Source organism: Thunnus albacares, chromosome 13 (genome assembly GCF_914725855.1).
Source record: "Thunnus albacares chromosome 13, fThuAlb1.1, whole genome shotgun sequence".
Lineage (NCBI taxonomy): Eukaryota > Metazoa > Chordata > Actinopteri > Scombriformes > Scombridae > Thunnus > Thunnus albacares.
Window position 1 is genome coordinate 6,927,389 of NC_058118.1, and position 12,838 is coordinate 6,940,226.

The 12,838-nt window shown below is 40.6% G+C and overlaps 2 protein-coding genes across 2 annotated transcripts in view; both read right to left on the reverse strand.

The window, feature by feature from the left end:
* Window positions 1–12,838, reverse strand: part of LOC122995765 (histone-lysine N-methyltransferase 2B-like) — a 398,376-nt gene that overhangs the window by 41,142 nt on the left and 344,396 nt on the right. The gene's annotated exons all lie outside the window — the stretch shown is intronic.
* Window positions 26–12,062, reverse strand: LOC122995437 (unconventional myosin-XIX). Its single transcript, XM_044370678.1, has 24 exons — window positions 11,801–12,062; window positions 10,348–10,495; window positions 9,196–9,344; window positions 8,612–8,725; window positions 7,437–7,569; window positions 7,285–7,354; window positions 7,060–7,162; window positions 6,667–6,763; window positions 6,473–6,549; window positions 6,285–6,375; window positions 5,930–6,095; window positions 5,599–5,672; window positions 5,106–5,227; window positions 4,767–4,880; window positions 4,484–4,660; window positions 4,261–4,398; window positions 4,049–4,156; window positions 3,866–3,936; window positions 3,701–3,780; window positions 2,860–3,023; window positions 2,553–2,682; window positions 2,127–2,212; window positions 1,715–2,038; window positions 26–1,606 (listed from the first exon to the last, which is right to left on the reverse strand). The coding sequence occupies exons 1-24, from the start codon at window positions 11,858–11,860 to the stop codon at window positions 1,493–1,495; spliced, it is 2,910 nt and encodes a 969-aa protein (XP_044226613.1). The 5' UTR covers window positions 11,861–12,062; the 3' UTR covers window positions 26–1,492.

Here is a 12,838-nt window from a genome sequence, read left to right on the forward strand (position 1 = left end):
AACAAAGCTTGAGTTGCGAGGAAAATTTAAACAAAAGGTTTTATAAACTGACATTTATTTCAACAGAACAGTCATTTAAATATTAACATATTTCAAGTTCTTGTACATTGATCCCTAATGGTACCACAGACCAAACAGCTGGTTAAAGTATACAGATTCCAGATGATATACTGTCATAGTGTCCCTGACAAACATTTACATGACATTACAGCTGGTAAAAAGGAGGAATTATCCAGCCAGTAAATGAAGATATGCTAGGAGTCAACGAAGCTGTCCCTGTGGATAATGTGTTGGATCAGAAGCTAGGAGGCTAAATATCAGTGGTAAGTGTATAAGAGGTACTGCCCAACATGCATCATTTTTAGTAAAATCTCATAGTAACATAATTGAATATTTCAATTATGAACATCATAAAGTTTTATAGCTATAAAAACACATCAGTTAAAAGATAAAGTTTGTGTTCCCATACAACAGTGTTGTGTAAAAAGACTTTGGTATGTTACACAGTACAATGCTTTGGATTGCAGCTGATAAAGATTAGCATAGAAAGAGGATGTGCATATTATAAAGACCCTTGATCAAATAAAGAGCAGCAATGTGAATAAACCTGGGTTCCCCCTTTCCCTGTATCACATCAGTGATGTTTGTTCTGGCTGTCTGTGAGCAGGTGTGTGGTTTTAATGTGCAATGTGCTTAACATGTGCAATACTTGCTTAATTACTTATCCCCCCCAGTATAAACCACACACAAAATAAATGTCAGATGTTGTGTTTACATCTGCATATGAATCAGCAGTGTGTTCTTCAACATAAATAATCACACTTAAATAAATACATATATTAACAGCCCATTTGTGATTTGTGTAGATTTTAAGAAAGGCACTTGTCAGAGGCCCAATACTTTGATCAACAGTCAAATGTTCCAAAAAGGCAACGATGAGACAAAAACCTGCAGTCCTGTCTTTTTAAAGGTGCTAAGATTGTGCCAGAATTTCAGTTCTCCAGATATGGACACAGACTAAAAATTACTCTTTGTCTTGTCATGTAGTAACATCATGATCACGACTCACATCTCATTCATGGCTTTCTGTATGTGGGACACATGGCACATGTTCTACAAATGGTTGACAAAATCTTATCTGTCCCATCTCATATGTAGCAGGGCAGTGGACAGTCTACTGACTGAGATTTTAAATTTGAGATGATTTTGGAGTCTCTGAGGCCTAAATAAGGTCAAGTTCACAGTACACTGTGTTATCTTACCTCCTGACATGATTATGCAAGGGTGCAGGTTTTCGCATCCTTGTCTGACACAGCGCAAGACAAACTTTGGCACCTTTAAAGTCAGTTAGAGATGTAAATGATCACTTTGAACTGTTCCATCTGTGTCAGATTACAGATGGCAGCTGCTTCACTGCTAAAGCAACTGTGTCAAATTATCCTTTATCTGTGTCCATGAAACCAGGCTTTAGTGTTATCCGAAGAGGGAACTCTTACAAAGTTTTCTCTAACAGGATCTCGTTGAACCCTGTCACCTCAGTCTTCTTCTCTGGTTGCCTGTCAGCATAGAGAAGTGGAGATCGCTGATAGTGCAGCTTTACAGACCCCTGAGTAGAAAAGAGGGAAAAAGAATCTCATGAGAACAATCCTAAAAAACAAGCAGCTGACAAAATAATTTAGGAGATTTAACAGAGCTGGTTTGGATGTGTTCTTACCCTGGGTTGAGCCCGTATGGAGGCAAGCCCCTGCGTGTACTGGTTGGTCTCCACCTTGTACTCCCCTCTCCTGGAGGGCAAATTCAGAGAGGCCATTACAGACATCATCTTCTGGAAACCAGTGGCCGTCAGAGACACGGTGATGGACGGGGCCGAGGCCAGAGCCAGCCCCATGGGCCACCCTCGCACTGTGACAGGCTCCTGGATGGTGGAAAGCTGCACCGAGCCCCGTTCCCTGACAACAGGGTTCAGCTCTGGCACGTCCTCCTCCACGAGGTCCTTTGCATCATCCAGTTCTGCCTCTGCCAAGGATTTCAAGAGTGCCTGCCACGAGAACAAAATAGTCATTTACATATCATTTATATTATTACGTGTTACTCACAACTCCCTATGAAATGTCTCCAAATCTCACCGTCCACTTCCTCCAGGTGCCTTGGATGACTGCCGCTGCTCTGTTCCATCTCTGGACCTGCCTCCTGACAAGCCAAGACCGCACCACTGCAGGCAACATAACACATATTCAACATCAAACCAAGCAAGCATTCTGCAGGTTTGCACAGTTTGAAGCAATGTGGAGAGAAATGTTAACATAGTCCCATTCAGAGGGAAGTTTCAAGAGAACATGTCATTAACAGTTAATCAGATGAGCTGCAAATACGTGTGACAGCCTCTGTTGCTTCAGAAGGGATAAACAGTGTCACCCTACAAACAGTGTGTACAGACTCAGCCAGCTGGTTCCCGTTGGCCAGACAGTCAGGTCAATACCGGCAGACTCACACCGTGGGGGCGAGGTCGCTGAGCTGTACTGATCACACTCACCGGGGCATTAAGAGTTTACCTGCTTGGATCAGAGTGGCAGACTGCTGCCGGGCACGGCGTCTGCGCCGCTGGTGTCGCAGCCAGCAGCACTGAATGGAAAAGGCACACCAGGAGAGGATCTTCTTCCTCTGATCTTCCAGCAAATCTAGCTGTGGGACAGAGCCAGGCAGGTCAGTACTCCCGAAAAAGACCAGAGCTCTGATAAGTAACTGAACATTTACAGCCCCACTAAGTACAATACTACCAGATGTACATTTTTGAACTACGTTATACATACATACACTTTAAAATATGTGAGAATGCCTGCGTATATATAAATGACTGACCATCAACTGGGTGAGAAAAACTTTAGTCCTCCCACAGTGCACCAGTGAATTGTGTTTTTCCCTGTCAAGGTTGTGTGAGGGACCAAAAGTTTGGTGTTGTAACACCACCCTGAGGAGCTTCTCCACCTCTTGTTGAAGAATGTCAACGTTGTCAGTCTCCACATCTGTGACAGAAATAATGTCAAGAAATAGACAGAGTTAAGTATGAGCGTTGTAATTCAAGCAAGGGTTGAGCAGCATTCCAGCTATCTAGAGATTCAGTTTTACCACACAGCATTTGTTTGACAGTTTGTCAGCGTGAGAGCGCAGAGAAATCCATCAGGATCAACAGCACAGCTTCCACACACACTGATATGATTACTGTGAATTCATCGCATCTTTAAAACACTGATAACATGCAAGTGCATATGAAGACAGAGGAGATGTGAAGAGTTATGACAAAATATTTGACAGCACTCAGGATTAGTGAGCAGGTTCCTTGAAATCAAAAAGCAGCAGAAGAGTGGGTCAAGGCAAATATTAGTTCAAGCATACATTAATCAAAAACGAGTAGAAACAGGAAACAAGAGCAAAGCAGGCTCTGACAGTCAGACATGCATGCATTTACCTGAAAAGTTCATTAGAAGTTGCAATTTTTGTTAGAAAGTCCTGTTTTTTTTTTACACCACATTGAAAAGTCCCAAGGAGAGCAGAGAACTGAGGATCAGATTTACTAAGAGGACTAGTGAAGTAAAAGGAGAATAAACCAGCAGACCTAAAGAGAGGAAATAAAATCACTGTTTGCCCACAGTAAACATGCAAAATTTGACCTTCAGTAGATCCAGCAACAAATTGTACTTACCAACATTAGGAGTTCCTGAGCTGAACTTTGAATATTTTGAAATTAGTCCATAACGCTGAATGAAGCTTTTTAAAGGAATTCTGCGTGACAGAAATGACAAGTTATATAAAATCCAAGAGGGACACAGCAGTAAATGAAGAGTTAAGCAAAGGGAAAACATTTCACCTTATTGGAAAGCCAGCAGCACTAATATGTATGGTCTCCACAATCCCACAGGCCTCCAGCTGCATGATCACCTGACAGCAGACAAGAAATATCCACAGTACATGTAAAATATTTCCCTTTTGTGGACATAGAAAGCATTGCTCTTCTAATAACTCCACCAGATTAAAAACATAGAACATCTACCTCCTCCTTTTTGAAGGTCAGCGGCTTGCAGTCTGGGTTCGGTTTGATGCAGCGAGTGTAGTGAGGAGTTGTGGTGTGGAGGATCCTCATCAGGCTCTCCAGAGAGTTCTACAGTTGGACATCAACATCATCAATGCCATGATTAAATCCTCCCAGGAGGGACTCTAAATGCCCCAACAAGCTACTGTTACCCTGGTTACAAAGGCTCCCACCTTGAACTTGGAGACCACAGTGACTTTACTGAGCCCCTTGCTACTTGGGCTCTCAGTTTCCTTGTCAGCGAAGATCTGCTGAAGCAGGGGGTTTTCAGCCTTCTGAAGCAGGTTGATGAGCTCTGGTGGCACTGGGTCCTGTAACACAAAATCCAGTAGAGGATGAGAGGATGAATCTGTGGTCAACTGTTCTGAACACAGTTTAAAAGCTTTTCTTATGCACCTTGTTTTTCTCCACCATGCCCTGTATTTGGTAGTTGACTTTGCCAGCGTAATGGGCCACGGTAAAGTGTGGCTCCTTGCTGAACTTATCCCAGCTGATGTTGGCATTATCACAGAGCTCCTTCTCCAAACGAATCCTAAACGTCTTGGCGTCTGAGGTTCGATTAAGACGACTCTCCTACAGGACGGGTAGGTGAAAAGTTGAATATCCAGTTAGTGTATAAAAACAGATTTAATAATGAATGAATCAATGTATGTATTAAACAAGAGAATGAAATGCACACCTCATTAAGAAGAGAAAACACACTGATAGGGCTGCCCTCTATGAGGTCCAGACAGCTCTGGTTGTCTTGGTATTTGACGAAGGACCACTCCAACCCCTCTGACACATATTCCTCCTGGGAGAGGCACATATCAACATATATTCAAGTACAAAGTCCATTTTTAACACCATAGGGAGGCAAGATAAGCTGTTCGGTTTTCCATCAACAGAGATTTCATAAACACTTAAGAAAGAGGCCTCTTGTGTGTCTGGATATCGACACAATAAGCAGATTACCACCAGGGAATGGTACGGCTCTGCTGAGATCTCTGCATGGAAACGGAAAACCAAGAGACGTTACCTGCTGAGCTCTGAGATAATGGGCCACAAAGTGCTGCTGGAGTTTCTCGTTGGCGTAGTTGATGCACAGCTGCTCCAGGTTATTAATCCGGAAACACTCGAACCCGTAAACATCTAGAACTCCTGGAGATCACAGAGATGAGAGTGTTTGTATGTGAGCTTATAAAAAGAAGCTACTAACAGATATGAAGGCCTGCAACAAACGAATTTCATTATCAATTTGAAATTGATTATTTTCTCGATTGGTCTATGAAATAGACACAGTGATGCCTTGTTTGCTTGTTTCGTCAGGTCCAACAGTCCAGAACCAGAAGAAGATATCCAATTGTTATATATGTCGATGAAAAAGCTAAAAACCAGAGACTGTTTGGGATTTTTGCTGGAAGAATGATTGAAATGATAATTGATTTTCTGTAGATCGACTCATCAGTGAATCAATGAGTCGTTGCAGCTCTACAGGTGTTCATTGTGGTGAAAGAAAAGAATACTTGTACCTATGAAGTTGCACCAAGTGGATTTGTCAGCACATATGCTGTTGTTGATGAATGTAACCAGCCACTCAAATAATCTGTTGGGAAAAAAAGAACACAATTACTCCAAAAGATGGAGAGCTTATAAGAAATCAACAATGATAAACAGACATATCTCCCTCGCTGTGTACTGTAAGCAAAAAGGCATGATGGTTTCACATTTGAGTGTTTGATGACAACAGAGTCTTTGTACACAGAACAAAAACAAGCTCCAGTACAACCGGCACTTTTTCACACAATATTATCCCAGTCTGACAAGTCGCCGTGTTATTTGTTGATCAAATCCTCGTCTTACTGGGCATAGATGGTCTTGGCCAGGCAGTCTCTCCTCATGCTGCACTCGGCCTGGGAACAGGGCTTGAGCACACTTTGCTTCCCCGCCTTCAGTGTCCTCACTGTTAAACACGTCTGAAGCTCCTCAGCAGGGACGCGCAGCAGCTCAGCAGCCCTCTGCATGGAGTCTAAAGGAGCGGGGTGATGTCATGGAATTTATTCAGCAGCTTGACACACAGAAGTACAATCTGAATGACATCTTGAAATCCCTTGATTATTAATGGCAGCCTGACGTTTCTGATTGTGGAAAGCACTCAGTAACAGGATGTGATTGATAAGAGTTGTTTAAACCTCTGAAACTAAATCATATCAAATACCTTTGGACTGTTCCTCTAGGTTACACATTTGTGATTCGTCCGCTGAAGAGCAGAAATTCACATTCCCCAGCTGCAGAATCCCTGCTAATATCTGTAATACATCACAGCAAACAGAGGAAATTAAATGCTATTCTTAGAAAGAAAGAATGACACAAATTTAGATTAAAAGTTGATGATTAACACCTTACCCTAAATATTTGTCTCTGCCTTTCTGCATTAATGCCCAGATGAACCATCGCCTCAACAGTGTCATGGAAACAATCCTCTGTAAAACATTCAATGACCAGCAGTTACTTGTGAGAATCACTGTCAAAGAATAAATAAAATCTATAAAAAAGAAGTGATAAAAAGTACAAAACACACATGAAAAATAAAAACTAACCCTCAACAGTTTTTTCAGCATTTGGCAGCCAAACAAAAAGTTGACCATGTGGCATCATCCACTCCTTTCTCTGCTCATCTGTGGCCCCTTTCATCATCTGAAAAACAATACACACTCAGCTCTGTATGAATGTCAATAAGAAAATGAAATACCACATAAACATCATTTGTGGGTGCTTTTCATGAACTAAGAAAAATAACAGGTTTCATCTTCATGGAAATGCATTTTTCATATAATTCAATATTTTTTTCAAATGATTTCTTTAGTTTAAGAAGTCAGAGATTTTTTAATCCCATGAAGGTGCACTCGATCCTTCAGTTTATCTAAAAAATTATTCAAAATCACCACATTTGAAGATAAATGCTTTTCACTGGACGGGGTCTGTTAACTCACCTGGTAAAAGATGTGAAAGTTCCTTTCATTAGCTGGTTGGCAGGCCACCCTGGTCTTCTCCAGCAGATACGTTTGCACAGACGCCCCCACCAACATCTGACACCTTCATGTCAAAATAACACGTTGAACAGATTAAACTGACCGACATATCATACAGTTCCCTTTGGGAAAGTGAGCTGATGCTGTCTCATGTAATGACGAAGGGGGTGAATCACTTGTAAGTACCTGTCTAACTGGAGCTGGATGTACTTTCCAAAGCGACTGCTGTTGTTGTTGCGCAGCGTGCAGGCATTTCCTACATGGAGGGTTGAAAGTTGACTCAGTGACTGTCTGTAAAAGGTATTTTTTTAAAAGACACCAGCTATTAGTTGTCTTACCGAAAGCTTCCATGATGGGGTTGGAGTCCAGCACTCTCCTCTCTATCCTCTCCACTGTGTCCTGACTCTTCACCACCGAGGAGGAGGCCGCCACAGTGGCGTAGTATTTCATCAGGCAACGAGATGTCCATGTCTGTAAAGAAACAAATCCTTCATACACAACTGAGGAGTAGACCTCAACCTGACAAAACTAATCATTAGTCAACTAAAGATCCTTTCCACCTGTCCTAAAGCTCATTTTACAGATTTTTTTATTCTGTCAACATCCTCTGTTTTTTAATCACTGTTGCTGCTAAAAAATGTAAAACGACAAATCACCTCCTGTAGGTTAGAGGAGGTTAGTGCATTCAGAGCAGCAGATTAACCGGCTTGACATTGAATGTCTTTGTTATTACATCAGTCAGTGAAGTGCCAACAGATACAAACATCAAAACTGCCCTTAAAGACTCTCTCAGACATGTTTGAAGACATACAATATAATACTTACAATATTCTGCTTTAAATAATAGTTTGTGTCTGATTTTTCCAGAAAAGGTTGAATTACCTAGTTAGATATTCTTAAAATGAAATCAATCAATAGAAAAATCCAGAATCAATGAATATGCTGATATTTCTCATTTCAAAACTTTAACTGCTGGACAGAAGATGTCTCCTACTTCACTGTAAAGTCTATTCTCAGTGTATTCAACTTTCTACATCACACTTGTGCAAGCTATATACTGGACCATGATTGGCTTCCAAACTAGTGATGTCACAAATCATGCTCCTAGGTACACATGTTAAACTCAGATTTAATTGATGTCAGAGAAACTTTTCTCCTTCAGCAAATGAATGTGAAAACAGCCTCCTGGCGTCAAACTCAAATAGCAAAACACATTTTAGAATGGAGGGTGCACTGAGCAAAGAACAATAATAAGAATGATGAACACTGTTTTGCTAATAAATACAGTGTACAGTAATAACTTTCAAGGCATGAATCACGCAAAGACTTAAATTCTTAAACAAGCGAGCTTACAGAAGTGTAATCAGCTTAGTCCATCTACTGTAAACTGGCAAATATCCCATGAGTTGAATCTGTGGCACTGTAAGTAAAAAAAGCGACTAAACTGACATTAGCAAACCATGATTGAAGTTTGTTATGTTGATTCTATACTCATGTTAGCACTATGCCTTACCTTTCCTGCACCGCTCTCACCGCTGACCACCAAGGACTGGTTGACTGGCTCCACCTGACCCTGCACGTTCCTGTAGGCTTCTTCTGCCACAATGAAGATATGTGGTTTGGACTCCTGTTGACAAATATACAGATATATTAATGTGCTGGTCATTCCTGGCTGCAGGTAGAGGTGCATTACTCTGAGTTTGACTTTTTGACGATGGACAAGACAGGATAGACAAGGAACCGGAGGATTCATGCTTGAAGTAGTTAAACTGAGCAGAAAACAGCACGGTTGATGTGTTCTGCACTTTGTTACACTGTAAAGTTGGTAAACATCAGACATACTGATGAAATATTGATCGTTACTGATTTGATGACACACTTTTTTGAAGGTCTGCGTTATGGCATAATTTCATCCTGACAGCCCAGGAAATAGACTTCTGTAAAATGCTAAAACGCTTGCAATACAATATCCCCTCCCCACCCACACCAATGCTTGCACCACCATACATCTTCCCTCAACGTAATTAAAAATCGTACAGGGAAACATACATAAGTCAGCTGAATTACAGTGAGAGACTGTTGTGACATTATAAATACCTGGGGCTGAGGAGCGCAGTGATACTCCTTCATCACATCCAGAGAGTACAGATCTGGGATGGGCTGGAAGGGGTTGAGAGCCACCAAAGTGCAGCCAGCATTGGTGTAAAACACCTTCACTCTGTACCTGGCCTGCAGGCATTTCAGCACTAACGGAGAAAATCATTAAAATATAATTAGGCATAATCAGGAAAAAACAGAAGAAGCAGATATTTATAGATAACTGGATTAAAAATTAAATGACATTGATGGAGGGTTAAAAAAATGAAATTATCAAATTAGGTTATTATACTCTCTGAGGAGATGCCACATCATGGGTCATCAGTATAATCATTATCCAAACCTACATACCAAGCAACATAACAAACACAATCATAGGCAACAAGAGAACTAAATTCATCTGACCTGAATGGATTCTGTCGGACACACAACCCAACCTAGTGGTTCTGGTAAAACCTTTCAGTAAACCTCTGGATCTCTACAAAAGTCAGAAAGCTTTGGAGGAAAAGCTCCTCCATGCTGTTACCCTGACCTCTGCTGTTAATAAGTTTTATTTTCTCCCTTAGGCTGAAAATAAAAGTACCTAGAAATATGAACCAATGACACTGATCATTTCTTACATAATGCTAATGACACTGCATTTTTATGTCAATAAATGTTTAAACAATAGAAAGTCAAAATGCTGCACACACTGTAGATACTTATAAATGTAAAATAAAAGAATCTGAGGCTGGTTATTATTGTTTTTTGGGGGCATTCAGCAAAGTAAATCATGTCCTTGGTTCTGTCACTTGAGTGAAACTTGTTCTCTATCATTATGTGTACCGCAGCGTTGTGGTAGTGCAGCAATCATTAATGCATTAATGCTGTGTTTATCAACCCCCACAGATTTTATCTTAATGTGGGTAAACAATACGCAGAAAATGCTGCAAACCAAGGTGACATGAGCTGGAAAACACTTTTGACTATAAATAAAGACAAAGTTTACGCAACAAATCAAACCCTCACTGACATACAACGCTAGATTTGAAAACATCAGCTAACCAAAACTCCACAAAACTCATAACAGGTGACATGATTTAAATGTCACTTAGCAGCAACATCAGACATTATCACCACCTCCTCCAGTGACGTTGTAGCCCTACTTGTTACCTGTTGTTGGGGTCACTGGGTTGACTTTGGTGAGGTCATCATAAGTGTGGAGTTGGTCTTCATCAATGAGGAAGGCCTGAAGTTCTCCCTCCAGTGAGTCATCGAGGGACCGATCAGGTGAACGGGCTTTCTGGACAAATCCTTTCACCTGTGTAAATGAGGCAAAACGTGAGGCAAAGAAATTAATCCACATCTTGTAAGTGATGCAGAGTAAATACAAGGTGGAAACAATGGTGAAAATAACAAAAGCCAGGAAGAGGACATATATGTTTTATGTCTATTTCATTTGTTATTTCTGTGATCTAGAGCACTCCAAACAATTTTTAAAACATAAAGACCATCTCCAAATTTTGGGAAGCTGTCAAACTTCCCAGAGCTATAAAACGCCTAAAAATGTTCCATCTTTATGCAATTAAATGTTCAACTTTTTATTCTTGGCTTTGCTGTCAAACATCACAAATCAGATTACACAGGTAAACAAGCATTAGTTCTCACATCGCATGATATATTCATGGACACATTGTTTGTTTCAGAGGCCCATAGTCTTACATAACTAATTGTTCACTGCATTTTTGCAGAGCCACTAATTGCTGAATGTGTCATATGTAATCCATTCAATCCATGACAATCACTTTAGCCTGACAAATGGAAGTCTACTTTATCCCGCCACGATCACATGGCCAGTACCTGCAGTCCGCCTGAGGACTGTCAACAGTCTGACGTACTAAATTTGTGCAGACAGATTTAATCCAATACCAGGTAGCCTACATCTCATCATTCTGTAAGGCCATTTAAAAACATGTCAATAGCCTTGATGTCATTAATTTAACACCTTATGCTACAATAATAACATCCTGAGTACACGATACATTACATACATACATACATACATACATACATATAATTGGCATAGCTAGTACATACAATTAACACTATAAAGTCATATGTTAATGCAGTATGTCATATTATGAGTGGCTTAAGAATAAAACAACACATTAGAACAGTTATTTCTTAAGTTATTTGACACCTTTTTGAATAGCCCTCGTCTGTAACGTGATGTTGTCATACTAATCTCAAGTCAAAAATCTGGCGGTTGCGTGAATGTTATTTTGTCTACTGGCAAACTGGCAACTATATCAGATATTATTTAGCTATTTGCAGCCACTGGTAGACACACAGTGTTACAGCAGTGTGTGTAAACCGTGTCCGTATGTTAAAACAGACTGAAATACTTGCTGCTTGGAGCACATTTACATGAACCTCACATTGTTAACGGTCACCGTTGTGCCTTTTTAATACTTTACAAGGGTTTAAATACGAAACAGCCCATTAGAGCTGAGAACCGGTACAGATTGATAAGGTTACTCCAGATGAAGTTTAACTTTAAAAACTGAAGTTTACATTTTACAAACCAAAAGGGGAAACCTCTGTCCCGTGTCCTAACTTAACTTACCGTCCCCACTCCACGGCTGTGTCCTGCTCTGCCGTTGCGTTGGTCGGTTGCAGAACTCATTGATTTTACCGTTAAACTCTGTCTGTCCGTCTTAAAAGTAAGCTCATATAAAAACTAGACCTAAATTCTACTGGAGATGTTGTTTCATTATTCTACCTCTCAGTTAACCTCAACTTTTTCCATTACTGTCTGAAATTCCTCAAGGACAACCTCCCCACTGCCTGTTACTACTCGCCCGACTGCCTCCCATCCTAGGATGGTGAAATCATGACCCGCCCTACTGTGCCTCTGATTGGCTAGTACTCGTTGTCCTCGTTGGTTGGGTTGGTTAAATTAGGCATGAGGAGTGTAATTGGTTAGGGTTAGGGTACGAATATCAAGGTAAGCCAATCAGAGGTAGAGTAGAGCGGGTTATGACTTCGCCATCCTAGGAAAAATATCGCCTCCCAAACTCCCAAACCACGCAAATATTCCTGTTCCCGCCCTCTTCCTGATGACTCACTGCCCTGGTCTACCACAAGGACCACACGGTTAAGGTTTGCCCTAAAATGACTCTTCAAAACCTTCACGCTTGAATTGCCGCTTAACTTGACTTAAAGTACGACACTTAACTTGTCTTCTTATTCACAGCTTCTTTTTAGAATTTTCTGGTCCACCATAAAAGTGCCACAACTCCTGCTGAGGATGGTGTTCAGTCATTTTCAACAAACATAACAAATGAGGGGAAAAATACATTCCATTAACGACAGCTTTGACTTTTTTTTAAATCTAGAATAAAATGTTCTTTAATTGATTTACAATCCCGAATTTTGATCATTTTTAACTGTAGGATTTTTTTCCTTATTGCCCTTACTCATGGTAAACTGATTTTCAGTCTTATTGCTATTTCTACCTATTTGCTGTGGTATACCTGCTCAGTATTAAAAAAGTCTCAAGAAAACAATAATCCAGTATGACAGTGGACATCACAGAGTATCATAATCCTGAGTTTCACTCATTTTTACTGTAGCATTTTTTTTCTTATTGACCTCTGAACAT